Source organism: Stylophora pistillata, chromosome 12 (assembly GCF_964205215.1).
Source record: "Stylophora pistillata chromosome 12, jaStyPist1.2, whole genome shotgun sequence".
NCBI lineage: Eukaryota > Metazoa > Cnidaria > Anthozoa > Scleractinia > Pocilloporidae > Stylophora > Stylophora pistillata.
Genome location: NC_142530.1, coordinates 22,945,093 through 22,965,228, shown reverse-complemented (window position 1 = coordinate 22,965,228; position 20,136 = coordinate 22,945,093). Strand labels below are relative to the sequence as shown.

Here is a 20,136-nt window from a genome sequence, read left to right as displayed (position 1 = left end):
AGTTTGCGGTGAAACCAAAATGGATCTGGTGCTAACATTGCTGGAGGTCTCCGGTTGCCTAATCTTGTTGCAGGTTCAGGCGATAAATTTTATCATGTGTACCGCAGTATTTCTGAAGAAACGCAAATTATTATTGCAAGGAAGTTTAACGTCAGCCACACTTAAACGCCGTCGACGTAGACTGCTTGGCATCTGTCCAACTCAAATTTGCCTCGGTGGCATCTGGATCTACTCTAGCCTTTTTTGGGGGAGGCATTTTCACTTTGTCGATCGAACGACGAAACAACACTGGGCTTGGTAACCATTCCATTTCGAATGTTCCCGGAGTTGTCGTTGTGTGTAAACGGTCAGGAATCCGAATATCCTTTCAGTGTAAACGCCTACGAATCCGAATACTCCAAAATTGATAAATCCGGAAACATTTACGAATCCGGAAAACTCTCCTCTAGTGTAAACCTAGTCTTAGAGTTAAATGGTTGGTCCCTAACTTAACTTGGACGTGAAACATCTGGGCATGAAACTCCAGCTGGTACGTCATTGATAATTTTCACCAAAAGCTGAATTAAAACATGGCTCTTTAATCTTAAAACTTACGTACATGAAGCTTTTCAGTTGTGCTATTTTTAAGAAATTGACGTCAAAAATCTAAAAATTACGCCTCCATTAACATGGTGCATGCGCGACGGACTTCAACATGGCTATTTCCCTACTGGGCAGACGTCAGGTCATTCGAGAGGATCAGATACTTTTACAGTCCAATTGACGGCAATCACACTCGAACTTTGTTCCAAAAATGTTCAATCTACTTAGAATCTAAGAAACATGACGTCTCAGCCCTGCAACTCGCCAAGTGAAATTTGGAAACGTCCACCTCGGCTGGGCGTGATTTTCAAAGACCTTGATCAGTCCAGCTCTGGTGATAAGTCAGGCCACCAGAGACTTTGGACTGAAAAACTGTGTCTCACTCAAAACAACACGTTAGCGACTACAGCCACAAAATGATTTTGCGCCAGCGTACGAACGGTCAAGTTACTTGTTTGGCTGACTGATAGTCGCGAAAAAAAGAACTGTGCGGCACTGATTCATATGAGATCAAAAAGCTTCGCTGCCCTAATTTTCAATTATTTTTCAGACATTTGATTTTTTAAACGACTTACTGAAAGCGATTCGTTTAAATATCAATCAAGTACTGAACTTTTTCTTTCCCTAATTTGACCATATCATAATCGCTTGGCAAAATATTTTTGATTTAATAATAAATACAATCCACTTCCATCTTTGCATTAATTTCGGCCAATTTGTAAATATTGTGGTCAAAGAGAAATTCAATATTTTATCATGTTTTGTCTAGAATTCCGAAAGACGGGCAGAATGTCAAAAAATAAAGCTTTAAACATTTGCTACAGTGGAGTCAAAGTCGCGCGGGCAACAACACGCGTTCTGATTGGTTCATTTTTGGCTCAAGATGTCATCTGATTTCCACCTTTGCCCACCAGATATTTGGAGCACTGTGATTGGCTGATACTCATCAGGCCACTCACAGCCCATCAACGACAGTTTATCGTAAGGTTCTTTCTTGTATAAATTCTACGGACTTTTTGCATCAATTTCTTTCTTTATACCGCTCGATGGGATTCACTATGCATTGTCTACTTTGTGGTAGGCGCTCTTCGTCGAGTGGGAAATACTTCTTGAACATATTTCGCAAAATCGCACCGTCAGTAGTAAACGTTTGCGTACGCGGCGTTGTGTTATTCATCCTCGGAACTTTCTTTGCAATGGTTCTTTTCACGTTTTCTGTTTTACCAGAAGTACGTAGAAAGAGAATCCAAGATATAGGTATAATTGCAAAGCTCTTCAGCGCTGTGTGGTGGATAGCTCCATCCTCTGGCACTGCTGCCGCAGTTGTTGGTTTGATTTATCCTTGTTCTGATATTCGACTTGGAAAACCACACAAGCTTGAAAGAGAATGGTCTAGCGTTTTTAAATGCGTGGTGTTGTTCCTCGGAATCAGTCATGCATGTGCTGTATCCTTTCCACTGATGTGTTATTTGGGTTCTAAAGTTATTGAATGCCTACGATTGTTTGCGGAAACTTGATAGCTAATTTTTTCTAGCGTGATAGTGCAGTCAACGAAAATGACATAGGCGACTTGTTTATTTCCGGTCTGTGTTTAACAGTCGTCCGAAAACGAAAAAAAGCGAGAAACGCTCTTATGAAACATCTATTCGTGAAAATTTCGCAGCTTTATTACGAATAACAAACTCTGTTGGGAGTTAAAAACCCCATTCAGCTACCAAACTTTAAAATTAAGCCTACAAAACCCTAACTTTGTTAACACGTATTTTAAATTATGTTCATGTATCGCGTTTTGAATCGAAATACATGATTTAATATCTATCAAAATCTGTGAGCTATCCAGGGGTTTTCATCGATTTCTGATACATTGGAAATTTCGATCAACAAATGTACAAAATGCCGGTTGTTTTTTTTTCTGGGTATCAAGTTACGTCTAAAGTTTCCGGGACTGGAAATTACACGCGACAACATGTCTTGCATACATCATTGACCTGTTGCATTCAGAAAGCAAATAGGGTGACCACCTAAATGGGCAATTGAATCTAGTGTGATTTATGGCCATGGAAAATTTTTGAAATTCCCATTTTCCAGTTATTTTTCAAGGTCTTAACTTCTGGTTATGGAAAATATGATAATCCTGCAAAAAAAAAACACTTAAACAACAAAAACGGCCAGAAAAGACCAGTCATGGTCCCTTGGTCTAGCTGAAGGGACCAACTTTTGGTTCAAACTTTTTTCTTTGCTGCGGCGAATGTGCTTATGTTTTTCCAAAAATAATTTTTCGGTCAGCCTTTCTTTTTGACGCCATAATTATTTGTGGACAGATAACAAGTTTTTGGAGTTTCACGTTATTTTTAACATTTCTGAGGAAAAACATCTTTGTTGTCTCACCTTAACATTTTTGTAGAAAATCACCTTTAACAGTCCAATGCACATCTTCCTCTTTATGGCTATGAGCTCTCTGACCTTGTGGTGGTTGTTTGACCGATCAAAAAATGGTCTTGGACTGGCTGTGTTGGTGACAATGTGTGCCTGTGTTCTTCTTCAGGGTTTGATATACCTGGGGGTTTACCGGTAATTTTATTTATTTTATTGTTATTATTAGACATAAACTTAATAATAGGGTGAATATTCATTTTCTTTGAACTGATACCTTCACCTCATGCTATAAATATAATGTCCTATGTTTTTTCACTTGGGAAGATATTGATGTTGTCACAGTTGCTTGGTCGAATTTTTTAAGAAACTGACTATAGTCACTGTAGGTTGAATCTTTTAAGATTTGACTACACCAGTCTGGTGCATTTATGATTCTGCCATTGTGTTAAAAAAAAACTGGCATTTTATTTGTATTTATAAACTTTTTTGGAACGTGTGATCTAGTTTACTAGGAGATATAGTACCAATTTTACCCTATAGAGCTTAGATTTTTTTCTTATCAGGTAGAAACTACAGTGAAGATAAAATGTGGTGTCCCTGTGCAGCTCTGTAATCATTTCTCTTAAATGATGTACTCTTAATTTGATGGCTTCCCCACCAGAGTACCCTTTGGACAGAAACCACCCAGTTAAAGACTAAAAACTTAGTTTTTCTGTCCTTTCAGAAATGGTGAACCAGATTTCCTCTATGCAAGATCATGGCTACCATGGTACTTTTTTTCTGGTGTTGTAACATTTGGATCCATTGGAAGACAGCTTGCTATGGTATGTGTATGCTCTAGAATTAATCCTGAATTTTTCATTAAAAAAGAAAACTAAAATATACCCTCAAAAGTAGTGCTGCCAATATTATAGTGCATAACTTACTGTTAATTATTTCACAACTTTTTGTGTTGACATTATGTGACCAGGATTACCAAGAGAAGGTTTGCCTGCATTAGGTTTTAGTGAATTCCATGCTGCCTCCTCTCAAATTGATTCTTGCTAGTCGCAGTACAGCTTTCCTATTCAGCCACCAAGCCAAACATGTTTTACCGTAATTTGTGAGAGGTTATTTTGGGTCATGAAACATATCAGCAACTACACTGAAATCTAAAATGCTTTAAGAGATGTCAAGATTCTATTATTTTTTTCCCCTTTTCAGACTGAATACAACTTTGGGAGAGGAAAGGAACATGCAGATTGAATATTGTAACAATTTAAGTGCTTTCAACATGCCTTGAGAGCTCAATGCTACTTGTGAATAGTTTGGTTGATTAATGACAAGTATCTAAAAACAGTTGTGAATTTTTTTATCAAAACATTGTGTTCATGGCCATGTGATGAAAACAGTTGTTTAATTTCATGGATTTTCTGGATTATTGTTGAGTTTTTTTTTTTTTTTTTTTTTAAACCACAGTGAGTTCCAACTAGTTTCAGACATTTTAATGTTATCAATATTCTTGTTTGATTCTATAAGGCACTTGCCTAGATGCCTCAGTACTAAATACAAGGGGGAAAATTTAAAATGAAAATTACATTCTTCAAATTATTATAAGAATGGGAAAAATACGGTAGTTTCAGTGACATTAAGAACAAAAGGAAGTATTTTATATTCTGCCACCTGGCTAAAGGGTAAATAAATGTAACAAAAATTTCTAGAACATTCTGTATATATTGGGTAAAAGTGGAGTTCAATCCTGAGTTACAGGCAAACTTACAGCATGACTCCTATAGAACTTGATGTCTATGTCTAGGTTATTGGTAGATAAATAAAAAATAGCCTCCATTTGGCGCAGAAGTGTGCACAGATATTTTCTGTGGACTTAATCTATTTCAAAATGAGAATATTTTTGGGAGAGCGCAGCTCAAGGAAAATGTGTGTTATAAGGAATAGATAATGTCCAGGGACAAATAGGTATTTGTACCAAATGGAGGCTATTGTGTTTAGCACCTTCAAATATTTTTGGAACGTATGGAAAAGATGTTAAAAATTTGAGGAGTATAAGGGGTTTATCCTTGGATATTGCCCATTTTTGCTAGGGCATATTCGGTCATGTAATAAGTTTACACAAATCGGGTGAGCAAAAATATTTGATGGATTCTAGTGTCTGTTACTTTTGTGACATAGGTTTAAGGTCCTAACAATTCTTTATAAATATATGGTCATGGAGGTTTGTACATGTAAGAGAGAGGGTTATATAAAATCATAAACATAACCAATCAGAAATTGAGTTATTTAATATCATTCAGATTGCATAATATCTTGTATTCTGTTCAAGAAGGAGGTGGACATACCTGGTAACATGTTTTTATTCCATGTTTTACCAAAATACACATATGTATCACTAAAGAGAAGTTTGCATAGAAGAACTTTGGGAATCTGTTTTAATCTGCATAATTATATTCATCTTTAAGAAAATTCCAGGATAATAAGCACAATTAGTATAATTTCAGAGCTGAGCAAAGATTTTCCAGCAATCTGATTGGTCAAGCAGGTCCTTGTATGACGCTATATAAACCACTCCGCGCGGTTTATATAAAATGTTGAAGTAAAATGTTAATAAATGTTACTAAAATGCTTTGATTTTAGAAATTTCTCTGTTGTTCAGTGCTGAAATTATACTAAAACAATTATTCACCTCATGTTCAGTGAATATTGTCCAATAATCCCCTCGACTTCGCCTCGGGGATTATTCGACAATATTCACTGAACCTGAGGCGAATAATTGTTAAATATTAATAAGGTTGCTCTTACATAAGAAATACTTTTTGGCAGGTTCCAGGAAATTTCTTATGACAGGCTAAATTTCTTGCTGGCAAGAGATTTAAGTTTCCTACAACAATTTTCCTTTTTATTCCTTATAAAACTGAGAACTGAGTCCTTTGACTTAATGTTATGAATTGCATGTCAAATGTTTTTTGACCAAAATCACTGTTTCAGGGACCTGGTCAAATACTTGTTGTTTTTTAAGCACAGGAATTTGTAAAAAGTAATAATCAAAGGCAATAATTAACTAATTTCTTTGAGCCAGTTACATAAACTTCACCCAAGTGCAGGTGTGTTTTTTAAAATGGGAATAATAATTTATTGGCTTAAGTGATTTTACTTCTTGTGAATAATCTTTATTTGTTGTATTTATTTAGAGTCAAACATCCAAATGAAACCTTCCATGCATGTTTTCATCAGAGTAGCCGTATTAATATTCTAAAAAAACTCACTGGATGCAGAAATGTTTATTTGTTAGGACATTCATTCCATTGGGAATTTACAGAAAAAAAAAAGGTCATGTTAAATCTTTTGATTACATCAAGCAAATCACATCCTTTGTTCTGACCTTCTGTATATATTTAACTAAAATAAAAGATTACAAAATTTAGTGAGTTGTTTTTAACTGCTCTAAATACTGAATTATCTCATAGAATAATGATTTTGGAAGGTGCAATCTGAAGAGGTTAAGAGCAAGCATGAAAACCTATTTATCTCTCCAGTTGCATTTGGTGGTTTTTTTAATGGTTCCTTGTAAATCATTCATTTGGCATGCATTTCTGTTAATGTAATTGAGGTTTCCTAGTAGTATGAAGGCCACAGCAAAATGTAAAGCACTTGAGAAAAAATAATGCACAATTTCAACCAAAACTCTAGATTCCTTGTTGCATTGCTCTTCTGTTATTTTGCCAAAATTATGGTGCCTCATAAGCTTTTCCAGTAATTAGGGGTACCCAGTTTTCACAGTGAAGTGTTATGGAAACAGTAGATCTGATCAAATGCTAGTAAAGCAAGTTGAAGGTTACCACCTTCCACCCCACCCCCCCCCCCTTTCCCTTAAACACGAAGGTGCGCTATAAAAGGAGCTTTATGTCCCACTGGACCATTTGTCAATCAACCGTCGTGCGATGTAGAACTCTTAGATTCAAGTCAGCTTGAGCTACAGCTACTCCAAAGCAGTAAACAGCGGGCGCATTCCTCAAAATTGTTAAATGTCCTCATCACAATACAAGAATTTTTGAGATTTGTATTTCTTTTCTCCAATGGAAACTGTCTTTATTTGTGGCGGTAAATTTGAGATCGCACGTTACCTCATGCCACCATGCTGGTGGAAGTAAACAATAGATATCTCATTAGCTCCTTTTGTTCGTCTACCAGCATTTAAATTTGACCCGCACACTTCAATGGTGAGTGACAAATGAGCCTAGATCTTCCCAGGGAAGACTTCGTTATATAGCGCGCCTTCGTGTTTAAAAAAATGAAATATGCACAGGTCAAAGTAACCATTTAACCCTTAGAGAAGACAGGCATCTAATTTTTCCTTAATGTAGAGCACCTAAATCAAGTATTATGAAATAAAGGAAAGGATGGAAAATGAAAGCTGATTATTAAGTAAATTCTCCTTGTTGGTCTCTTAGAAGATCTATACAACACACTATTATGAGTGTGCATACCTATGTAAGGGTGCAAGGGGTTAGCCCTTCAGAGTGACAATAAAATTTCACGACAAATGTAATATTTAAAAGAAATTTTTATTAAGATTTAAGAAGGGCTCACAAGCATTAGAAGGTGATACATTTTTGGAAATGTTTTTTTTTACATTTTAACAAATATTTCTATAGGAAATTCCTATTTGCAAATGCATACAACACTGCTTGCAGTTCATAAGTTAAGAAGTCACGTTTTTCCAAGATCAAAACATCAAGAGAATAAATAGATTTGGAAACCTAAATAAGACCATGAACCCTGAGTTTCACATCCAACTCTGTAAGAGTGTTTTTCAGAAAATCATCAGAAATATGGGGTCTCTGATACGTTAGTGTCAGTCAAGTCACACAATTCTTTATAGAATGAATGAGCACTGTTCTTTACAGCAGATTCAAAATGGTGATTCAGTATGCTGCCTCATATCTTACAGGACCTCTGAGTAGAAACATGAAGAACAATTACGAGTAATATTAAATACTGGCAAGCAGGTGCGTGAAATGTGAACTTGAACTAGAGTTGTGATACATGTACATGTAGGTCACAATCTGACTGAAATGATACCTCAATTAAGGTTTACCCTGAAAATATGGCTTCTCAGTACTCTTGTGCCCGGGGCCATATTGAACTTAAAATTAAAATATTCAGTAAAAAAAAAAAAATTAAAAAAATTGAAAATACACAAATTATCCCGTAGAGATTTAAAGAGAGCTGAAAAAAGCAGCTGATCATTTTAAATTTTTAAAACTTGTACTTCGAAGTTCTGGCCCCGGCGGATAAGGTTATCCGCTAGATAAATGGCTATCTGTGGGATGGAACAGTGAGTTTTGTTAACATTTTTCCACTGGATTGCCATTTATCTTTTTATCTAGAATGTTCAGAGTAAAAAAAAATTTTGGGAGAAATATATTATTAGCTGAGATAAAACACATTTCATTCAAGAGAGGTTTCAGATATATTAGATAAAACTATAGTGGTACTGACTGACTGACTGATACATGTACAAGTCCATGAAATGCCTTCAATTTTTAACGACTGCTTCTCTCCCTCCCTCTTGCACCAGAACCACTGCAGCTTCAGAAAGTGCACTCGAAACAACCCTGCTCCACTTGGCATAACTGAAAGAAATTCACCTATGATTGAAACTTGCGATGTGATCACCCTTAAATTCACTGTAGTTGGATCTTTTGGGCAAATTCCTTCTCCCATAGAGGAAAAAAAATTGTTTCATTATTGGATCTGTTAGGAATTCTAAATCAATTTATCTAATTCAAAACAATATGACATCCAAAAGCAAATAAATTAAGAAAACTAATACAATACGTAAAACTTTTTGGGAGGAAAACGTTTACTCTTTTGCATCAAAAGAATAAATTTGTTCACCATTCTTTTCATTTTGTAGAATAATTACTACTAACAGAGATAAAATTTTTCCTAGCAGATAAAAGTAACAATATTATCAACAATCTACCTCTTGCTATGTGAACATGACATCATTAAAAGCAACTATTACAGAAAGGGTCAAATATCAGTTTGAGAAATCATTAACATCCTCCCAGCTATATTATAGAAGCATCCCTGTAATTAACAGTTTTAAATAAGGGTGTTAAAAAAAGAACAACAACAATATGCTTGATGAATTCTGAATACCAAAAAAAATTAATATTTGTGACTGTGATGCATCAGAAATTAAAAATAACAATTAAATTTAATTTATACATTTTGGAGCTGTGGATTTCAAAGGGTTTACAATGCTGGTGATTGATAAGTTGATTGTACATTTAAGTATGCACTGTATATTTTTGCTTAAAAATTACTGTAAATACATCTATTCAAATATTCTCTCCATTAACTCCAGGAATCTTTTGGCATAATTCTCTGGTTTTATTGTGGAAATTTCTGCTCCTGCCTAGGATGTAAAAAAAATATCTGTCGTTAGAGTTGCATATGGTAAGTCTGTGACATTTTTATGAAAATCAGCACACTGAAAGGTAATACAATGTTCAAGGAGGTTTTTGATTTGCATTTATGACACCAATTCCCAAGTAAATCGCATCCCACATCATTCTCAAATCACCCAAGTGAAAGATGACAAGGAAGTGTGGTAGAGGTTGAGGGTACCACTGAAAACAGCTTTCAAGTAAAATTCTATTAACAGCCGAATCCAGTAACATGAGTTAACAAAGCTAACCGATGAATTTTATCAAGTGGATACTGTCATCCAACCTTTCAAGCAGAGACTACAGTCAGCAGACTAGGAAGGTAAGTGTGCACCCAAGCCAAAGTTTCATAGCTACCAGAACTTTTACTGGTTTCCAGAGCATGAAGCAGTTAGTAGCATTGTCATTCTCCTTGTAAAGGATGCCAGCCTTCACAGGTTACCCCCACCCCCCCCTGCACTTTGCTAGTTACCCCTAACACTTTACCAGTAATACACCTGGGTGGGGAGGGGACAGATAGAGACTGTTCTGCTCAAGAACTAAACCCAGTGATGATGGCCAAAGCCATAACCTAAACCTTTCAGTCTGGTTCAGCAAGTTAACCATTACGTCATTATGACCAAACAACGTAAACCTGCCAAACAGCAAAAAAGAGTTGTTTGCACCAATTCTGCCTTTAACATGATAGCTGCATGTTATTGCTTGTTTAAGGCCACTTCTTAACATTTCTTGTTTAAAATAATAGAAGTTAATCCTCTATGGAAGGAGAGGAATGTACACGTACCTCACAACATTACCAGGAGAAAATATACTTTTAAGGGACTCTTGAAGAAAAATAATTTATGCCTGAGTTTCATCAACCCTATGTCCAATCAACTCGAAACTCATTTCATTGCCAGTAAAATACTTGTTTCAGTCATATAAAAGTTTAGAAAAAGAATTAAAAGTATTGTTTTAAGGAAGTTGTATTTGTTGTAGAGTTCAATTGTCATCAAGTAACATTGTCAGAAAGTTTTAAATTACAGCTATTTTTTTTTAAAGTTAACCATTAACAGTTGTTTGTAAATTAATGAAGAGAAAAACAGTTATGATGTTTACAGATTTTAAACATAACAATCAGCTTTAAGATTATATTACATAAGATACCAGTAATTAAGACGTGGAAAGAGGTCAAGTTACCCTGGGAGATGTTAGCCAGAAGTTCTCACGCTGCACACCATTCCCGGTCATTTGCCTCACACTCGCTCGCCACTGAACTGCAGCAATCTAAGGCAGGGAATGTCACTGATCATGACACTGACTCAAACCCAATAAAAAAAGTATTACCACTGCTGTAACCTGAGGCAGATCAAAAATGTAACCTGTAGCCAAATCTTAAGGGTCAGCTCTCTGAGCCTTGACATTTCAGATCTTTGCTATTCTAAGTAAAATTTACAAATGCAGGCATTGGATAAACTGAGACAGCTTTCAAAAAAATTGGAAAAAAAAAGTAATGTGACCAATGAAGTTACAAATTCAGTGACAGCCAATTCCATCAAAGTTTAAATTCTAAAAGTCTTTTCACACCCTTCTAATTTCTATCCACTACTCTTTAATCAAAATCACTTAACATTCATTTAGCTCAGTCTTTGTTTCCTAGAGGGTAGATATTGTTAATTAAATTATCTAATTACTTGTGGGTCAAAGAGAAGTCAAACATTTGTTTATCAGAGAATATCTTTCCAGGCTTATACAATGTCCACAGTTTAAAGGCTTTTATATGAAATATTATCTCGGACTATCAAGCCTACAGAGAATTACACTGAAATTTGGTGCAAATCATCAATTTTCAAAGCAAATGCTAACCTCCAAAAAAGATAATTTTATCACCTTATTGTAAATTTATGAAATCTTGAAATTTGACCTTAGATATATGAACACTTTCTCTGTTGTAAAGTAAGGATTTAAAAAAAATTATGTAGGGCTACTACTGTACATGAATCTGGCAGTCCTTGTAAGGATAAGGAGCATTTATAGGCACCTGATTGGATAGTTGAGAGGTGTGGGTGGGAGGAGGGAGTTGAGGGGAGAAGGGGAGTGAGTTGAGGGGCAGAGGGGAGGGAGTTGAGGGGCAGAGGGGAGGGAGTTGAGGGGTACAGGGGAGGGAGTTGAGGGGATGAGGGGAGGGAGTTGAGGAGGGAGAGGAGGTGATTGAGCCAATCCAAGGGTTGCTTACAGCATGGAAAGTACTGTATGCACCTCAATACATGGGGAGATCAAAATAACAAGCACCATAAGCATACATTTTAAAATAAGGAATGAAACACTACATGCCAAAATTGAGTTACCATTTCCAACAATACACCGTTACCCACAATACACTCAAAGGATACATTTATCCCCATTTTGAAAAACTGGGCATGTATATGGAACCCAGAAGTACAATCCTTGTTTAAAAAATTCACTTTGTAAGGAGCACCGCTATTTCTAATGTTCAGGTCAACTGAATCATCAAATTTCCCTCTTGCATACATTTGTATGTAATATCATACAGCTTAAAACTTTCTTTCCCAAGAAAACAACAGGACTTGAACCTTGGCAGACATCTGAGTTTCAGTCAGCCACCAACTTGGATACATGTACCTGTCTCCCCCACACTTGGGCAACCTCCTTCAGTATGTTTAAAACCAAGCATTCTACAAAAATCTGTTACCACATTTCTTACCACATTGCATTCAAGATGTTTAGCTGACATGTACTTGGTGAGGAATCTTTCTCTGTACACCAAAAGTGTGCCAAATGAATTTCGGGTCACCCATGTGGGACATATCATCTGATACATAGACCATGGTGTTTTACACTGCCCTCGTACATTGAAACAGTGACCTTGACTACAAATTTCAGTCAACTAGGCAATCACTTACTCACCCCATGTTTGACAGTTTTTGCAGCATGAGCAGCCTTTTTTCCAGCACCATAAAATGTAAGCACGTCTATGATACCAAGGTAATAACACTGGCGTCTGTCTTCTACAAAAAGAGAGTGAATTTGCATCTGGCAGAGTTTTACAGAATTATTGAGTTTAAAACATGAATTACTAGTGAGACACGAAAAGATCGTCAGGTAAGGGGATGTTGATGTGACAAAACACTGAAATCTCAACACTAAACATTACAGAAACATATGACAGAAAGTTCCAAAATTTGGCTTCCAGATCTTGAAAGTGAAAGTTTGAAGAACTTTTCACAACTCATTTTCTAAATCACTGTTTCTGTTTTTAAAAACCCTTTAATGTATGCTTATATACCTCAGCATTCTTTTTAGGGGGTCTACCACTAGACGTTAATTGTAACACATACCATCTACACTTTGAAAGCCTTCTGTGTCATCTTCCTCCTCCCTCATGTCAAGATCGGTGCTTCCTAAGCTGACATTTCTCTCTCTGTGATCATTGCAGTTAGCCGGAGGAGTTGTTGGAGGTGTTTCAGAGTAAAGCATCTCTGCCTCGCCTGGGGAGTCAGATTCCTGGGGCGAGTCAGCTTCACGAGGGGACTCTGGCTCACTGTCTTCATTACTGTCTACACCCCCCAGAAAATCATCAACATCATTCCCTGCCTCAGCAAGATCAGCATCGTGAATTCCTACTAGCAAGCTATAGTCCATGATGTTAAGGCTTGTCAAAAACTGCAAGAAAAGGAAAATACACATAGCTAATCTTATAGGTAAAAGATTCCACTTTCAGATCCTTACCCTTATTTTCATCAACCCATGACTACCCTGTCATCCATTGCAATACAGTTCCTTAGTTTGCTTGTCTGCCTGTTAACCTAAAAGGTTTTGGTGATCATTTTCAAACATTGGACTAACAGTAAAAATGAAATTTGAATGAATATGCTCCTTTGTGACTAATATGAAACTGCAGAAGAGATTAACTGGTAACTTCCTCTTGCATCAGGATGACAACAACAAATATTCTTTAGGAGGAAATGTACAGCAGCTAGAAAGAGATTTACTTATCAGATATTAGGAGTTAAAGTGGGTGAATTAATCACACACTTACAACAAGTGCAAACTAGAAACCTCACCTCAACATCATCCTTAACTCTTTGCAACAAGTCCTTCTTCACTTCATCACCAATACGAAGCTTTGCATTATCTTTTGTGAAATCATTATCCTTGAATGTAGGATTTTCTCTTGTCTAAAAAAACCAATAACATTCATTTGAAAAAACTGTCTTAGTGTACATGAACATACATCATCTTGGTGGTTTTAGAGTCTCTTTTTGCACACTTAGGCAAAGGACTTCACAAACCTGCATGGATGTTACTAAAAATTATACCATGGCCCTCTTGGCATGAGTTTGAGAGCTTACTAATTGTCATCATAAACAATAAAAGTAGAAAACAAAGCAAGTGCCCTTACCTTTTCTTTAATGCTTGCTTGTCTATCAACTGTAGAACCTTTTAAGTCATACTTCTTGTGTATTTTAAACTTTGAACTGAACACACTTTTCATTACTAAAAGGTATGTCTCTTTGTTATCCACTGTGATCCGGTACACAGCCAAGTACTGGGGCAACAATGTTTTGGCATGTTTCTCAACAATATACTGCAAAAGATTTGTAAAGGGAAAAAATGCATGGTTATTATTGAATAGGTGTGGTATATCTTCATTTACAGTGCTGCTCAAAAGTAAATTGACAGTGTCAACATGAAACTTGATTCCTGATTCATGAAATTTTGAAGAACCAAGGATAGAGAATCGGGGATGGAGAATCAAGGCTAGCAGACTAAGAATTAAGACTGCTGTACTCACATGGTGGTACTGTGGAAGAATGTTATGAAGTCTTTCAATATCTTCACCCTCTATTGTTTTCACGTAGAATCTTTTGTCCTTGGAAATGAAGAATTTGGCACCACTTCGACCAGGCGAGGGCATGACTAAGGGAGGGCTCTGAAAGGAAGCCTGGAAAATACATATTACACACGTCAAGACTGTTTCACAAATCTGAAGCTCATAACTATATAACCTACTTTGCCATAGAAAGCCATGGTTGGAGACAAAAGTCAACTACTTACAGCATAATGGCTATCATCAATGCCAAAACGTTCCCGAAGCTGTCTGAATACTAAAGGGCAGTATTCTTTGAACTTGAAATGGCTTGGGAAATTTTCTCTGCAAAGTAATGTGTGAGACATGGATTATAACCTATCTGCTGTCAAAACTGTGAGTTCTGCCCAAGTAACACACTATCCCTTGGAAACTTTGCTACAGATTCCAAGGTAAAGCTTTTCTGGAATTTCCAGAGAGATGATTGAGGTAAGTAATAAATTCATACGAGGGTTACCGCGTATATGTACGTTTTCTTGTGTGACATATCCCAGGAGCTACATGTGTCTCAAAAAAATTCACCCCCCAGTTAACACTTATTTTAAGGGTTTATTCTATTAAGACATCTATTGGGAGAGGGGTAGGAGTGGAGAGGGGCTAAGCAACACTCACCCCCCCCTCCCCACCATTTGAGGTTTTGGTTATGAAATCATCACAAGTTTAGTAAGCATTTGCTAGGCAAAAATAATGTTAAGTCTCATGCTCCTCTTTTCTACTAATCACTTCATCAGGATTGCATTCAGCATTTATCTGGGTCTTCTTGTGCATTGTCACCAGTTGATTTACTTATCTCACATCTAATCTACACTTATTTGAAAATTCTTCCTGTGTATACAGATATTGTGGTTAAATTAGATTTTTTGTTTAATTTTTTTCCAATCTCATTTGCTTCAAATTGATTCTCATAGGTCACCAAACCCAAACCTCAACATGTATAAAAATTAAATCTGAATGAAACATTTATAAGGTTAAGTGTATCTTTCCTAAGAAGGATTCCAATGACACAATAGTGTCTACACTAGAAATAATTTGTTAAAGAAACAGTTTCACCAGCATGATTACGATAACCACAGAACATATTAACATTAATGATATATGTACCAATAAATACACTCTTAAGTACACAAGTTATCACGAACCAGCATCAGGTCCCAGTTATTCAAAGGTCCCAGTTATTCAAAGGCCAGTTAACTCTACCCAAAGGATAAATCACTATCCAGCTGATAAGCATTAACAAAAGGTACTGCCCTATCCAACAAATAGAGATTTATCCACTAGATAGCATTATTCACCCTTCAAACAAACAGGGTCAGATGTAGAACTCAGCTGTGACTTTTCACTTGAAAAACTACCAAAACATGAATAGCAGCTGGAATTCTTTGGAAACTCATATTGCATATTTTCTCTATGAGCAAATTATTGGTCAAATTTTCATTGTTCTCATTGCGATTTTAATTTCCAGCACATTACCTTATAGAAAACCCTGGATATTTCTCCCCTACAATAAACAGAGTCCAAATTTACCAAAACACGATTGCAAATGCCACAGAATACCAAGTTTGCTTGCAGAATTTTAGATCATCTCCCCAACAGGCAACAAACTTTGCCTCTCCTGAACTTTTTTCTTAAGCTTCTGTTTAAAATGACATTAGATTTTGTTAGACATTTAAGAATAAACACTAGCGAGAAAAACACACAACATTTCGATGACTCCATGTCATCATTCTCAAGTGAGAAGAGAATAAAAATGAATAGTTAATTTATACCGTACGAAGGTGGCAAATGTAAAAAGTTTAAAATATTTAAAATATTTAAATAAATAATTGTGCGTGTTGAGTTCATAAATGTAAACTATTAAATAAATAGTTTTGCGCGTATGGAATCCGATTGTTTGTTCAAAGAGGGCTTCATCTTCTTTATGAAAAGCATTTCATGAACTAAACAGTCCAGTTTCCCGGTGCACTTTTTAAGTACGTTGAAATGCTTTGTCAGGTCGCCGATGGTTTGTAGGCCGTGGTCGTTCTTTAGATGTTTGCCGATGGCCGAATTACGGTGCTCATTAATACATTGATGTAAATGCCGGCTGGTGTACCCGACGTACTCTGCATCACACAGATCACATTTATAATTATATACAACGCATTGTTGGCTAACTATAGGAGGTTTAGGCTCACGTACTCTGAGATCTTCACAGATTTTGCGACTCTTAAACACAGGATGAAGGGTGTGATCGATTTTGTTGCTTAGATCTGATAATTGGATTCCAAATTGGATAATTTGGATTCCAATTGGATTCCAAACAATCGGATTCCATACACGCGAAACTATTTATTTAATAGTTTACATTTATGAACTCAACACACGCAATTATTTATTTAAATATTTTAAATATTTTAAACTTTTTACGCTTGCCACCTTCGTACGGTATAAATTAACTATTCATTTTTATTCTCTTCTTACTTGAGAATGATGACATGGAGTCATCGAAACGTTGTGTGTTTTTCTCGCTAGTGTTTATTCTGTTTAAAAAACTGAGATTTCCTCAAATCAAAATATTATTACAATTTGAACCTGATTATGAGATTATTTCTAATTATCCCTGAGTAGGCAGATGCTTTCTCTAGGATAATTCCTTTCCTATCCAATGCACCCCTTCAATAAATTGATTTTAAGTGCTTTTTAAATGTGATTTAAAATACAGTTTGAGCTGCTAGGTCAGAAAATACATTGGCTATCCATGAAAAGGAATTTTTCATAGCTAACATTGTTTTCTAGGTCTAGAAGAAATCTCTGTCGACAATTCCTCAGGTGAATAACTGTCATCAACACATTCTCACATATTATTATACGACTTGAGCAGTCAGAGGGCCAATAACTAATATCAACCAATCAAAATGGATGCTCACTTCATTTAATTTCATGACCAAAAGAGGCAAAAGTAGGTAACTAAACTCCATGTTTTCTACCTCTGTAATGTTGGCACTTCTTCAGAAAGATAGTCAAATAAACCAAGGTTAAGGAGAGAGTCAGTTGGAGACAAGAAGGTATAATTTTATACATAACTTTTGGTTAACACTAAGTACCTCACTAATAAGTGTCACTTGGCTTATCTGAACTTTCCATCTCAATCATTTGGGGAGAAAATTTAAGAACATAGGTCATACGAGTCTATGCATTTTCACTTTCTCATTTCACCACTTCAAAGCAGCAGTGCATGAAATAATAACCTCTGCCATAATTTTGTGAGCATGTCGTTGGTGAGTCATGTGCTTAGTTCAAAATTTAATCTTCCTTCAATTTTGCCATTTGTTCTTTGGAGAGGATAAGTTTGAAAGAAAAGAAAATTTGATATTTCAAGGACAGATTTGAACCATGCACTTTACTTAAGATGGTATCTTTTGTCTAAGTGACAAAAATGCATTTAGAAACATGACATCACTTGGCCTGTATAGGATTACTGCGTGTCAAGGACGTGTATTTATAAGCCGTCAAATTAAGAATGAAAAAAAATATTAACAAATGTGCCCAGACAAATATTGAAAAAGTAAACAATCTAACAAACTTCACAATTTGAGAGATTTGCCGCTTTAAAATATAAAAAAAATCCAAAATTGCTCCTCATTGTTCTTTAATTTAATAGCATACTATTACACCAATCATTTCTTGTTATGACAGCTTGTATAGAGGTTATTTCAATGGATAAGTGCCAAAAACATTGTCTATATAATTATAATAAAACTCAGACAGCCAAATGCATTTATGAGAATCACATGAGAAATCAAACTTCCACTTCTCAAACTATCCTCTTCATCCCACAAACATAAGAGAAACACAAGAAATCTTGCACTCTTGAGGGGGTACCTCGGTTAACTATCTAAAACACATCTGTACGAACTTTGCACAAATGCACTGTGTTTCTATAAAACAATACTTCAACCAAAATTGTCTGTATTGGTATATTAAAAGTAGGCTGTGCTCCATTTGAGATGAGCTCTAGCTAATAATTTTTCTTTTTTTGCAGATTATGTGAGTTCACCAAGCTTTAGCTGTATGTCCACTATTAGAAACCTGACAAAACCAAATAATCAGAGTATTCTTCCAATAAACTACCTGGTAATTCAGCCATAAAATTTACTCAATTGTGCTCCTTATTATCTCGTAACAGTATGAGGTCCTTAGGGAAAAATATTACTGAGAAAATCAACCAAATACATGAATGTTAAATAATGAAAATAACATTCTTCTCTAGCAAAATTCAGCCCCAAGTTTGCTCACCCAACAACATTATTCAAATCTATCTACACGCAAGGAGGTTTACGGAAGCTATGCTTAATAAGGAAAAATTGTGACTTCCAAAAATTAATCCTGACTAGGGTTGAAATTACAAAGACGTCTATATTTAAAAATTAAGGCATTTTCCACGCAGGGGAAAATCAGGACCGCATGTAAATTATTAAGAATTTGATATGAAGAATAAGAAATACAATAAATTCTGGATAGTTAGCTACGTGCACTGACTATTCTGTCGATATGGCTGCAATGTGCGAAAAGAAAGCGTTTTAAAGGAAGTGAAATCAGCTTTCAAGAAGGGCATATGCCTATGCGGTGGTAAAAGCTTTGAAAGGCGATAAACCCATGCACGATTATATAGATAATGAAATTCAATTCTTGCAGGTGACAAGTGCCCAGACCGAATCAAATGAAGAACCTATTCGATCGACAGTTTAACTTCCAAAACGCTGATATACATTTAAAAAACTTGTCATGTTTCAGGACCCTAATCGACAATACAAAGGAAGTGTTGATATATTCTGTAGTGACGGGAAAAAAAAACGTAACAAAGGTTAGGAAAATCTAAAAGCTTACTGAAAGCTTACAGTTCTTGCATTAACATGCCTGGCAGAGAGATTTAGATTTATTCCGATTTTCGAGGCCAAACTTAACTTTGCGTCAGTTTATGAAAACGAAACAGAAACACAAGAATTAAACTCCGAAGAACGCTACGAAGATTTAAAACTCATACCCGATAAACAATAACGCTAGAATTTAACAGGCCGAAAATAAACACACTGGCCTTCATAGCACTTACTTGTTGAAGAGGTGATTGTCCACGCGAAGTTTTGTGAATGCTTTGAAGTCGTCTGGCATTAGCATGGCTGGATTATTCACATGCGAGAGCTCGTTGATCTAAAAAAAAAGCATTATCGCTTGCATCAGCATTAGATTAGCACTATTTTAAAAGAAGAACGTCGAGATCATGCTTACCGAATGACTAACTCCCCACATCAAAACACTGAGAAGCGGATTTTTGGATCGAAAGACTTTAACTTTTTGGCTCATAACTCTGAACTTCTTCTTCTTCTTCATCTTAGCATGACTAGACATCTTGGAGAGTAGTTTGTCTCAACTAACGACGACCTGTTTTTGTTTAAACCATACTTACTAATGATAAAAAAAATTCCCACATTTCACAGTCCGCAGCACAATTCCACTCTTGGATCGGACAATAAATATTCCCACCTGACTCCCATGATGCTTAGCTGAATGTAAAAGGAAGAAGCTTCGGGTGGGGGAGGGGTGCGGCTGGCTAATGGCTTTCCGGCCTTTGGAGGTCACGAATTTTTTTTTAGATAGGAATGGCGTACTTTCTAATTTGATTTTTTTAAGTGTTCCTGTTATATTTAATCTGCTTAACCATGAAATACCTAATCAGCTGAAGCGGCTACGAGGAAAACGCAACTAAGACGAAAAAAAAAAAACAGTTATCAAGACAAGAATGAAATATAACAATCAAATTCCTACTTCTTTAGACCTCCTTTTCGTTTCTCTGGCAATCTTTTGGTTTTTCGTGCTCCA

General features: G+C 36.0%; 2 protein-coding genes across 3 annotated transcripts; one reads left to right on the top strand and one right to left on the bottom strand.

The window, feature by feature from the left end:
* The first annotated feature begins 1,061 nt into the window (after nt 1–1,061).
* On the top strand, nt 1,062–8,111 carry LOC111331937 (insulin-induced gene 2 protein). The gene is made up of 4 exons (XM_022937169.2): nt 1,062–2,027; nt 2,987–3,153; nt 3,683–3,782; nt 4,162–8,111. The coding sequence occupies exons 1-4, from the start codon at nt 1,629–1,631 to the stop codon at nt 4,201–4,203; spliced, it is 708 nt and encodes a 235-aa protein (XP_022792904.1). The 5' UTR covers nt 1,062–1,628; the 3' UTR covers nt 4,204–8,111.
* LOC111331929 (phosphatidylinositol 5-phosphate 4-kinase type-2 alpha) lies at nt 7,499–19,803 on the bottom strand. Of its 2 annotated transcripts, XM_088741581.1 has the most exons (10): nt 19,546–19,803; nt 19,370–19,467; nt 14,469–14,565; nt 14,206–14,355; nt 13,813–13,998; nt 13,475–13,588; nt 12,749–13,073; nt 12,318–12,418; nt 10,590–10,676; nt 7,499–9,379 (listed from the first exon to the last, which is right to left on the bottom strand). In XM_088741581.1, exons 1-10 carry the CDS (start codon nt 19,663–19,665, stop codon nt 9,299–9,301), a joined length of 1,359 nt encoding a protein of 452 aa, XP_088597707.1. In that variant the 5' UTR covers nt 19,666–19,803; the 3' UTR covers nt 7,499–9,298. The 2 variants fall into 2 exon arrangements, with proteins under 2 accessions (XP_088597707.1, XP_022792895.2); XM_022937160.2 differs by lacking the exon at nt 10,590–10,676 and having other exon boundaries at nt 19,546–19,802.
* Nucleotides 19,804–20,136: the final 333 nt, after the last annotated feature.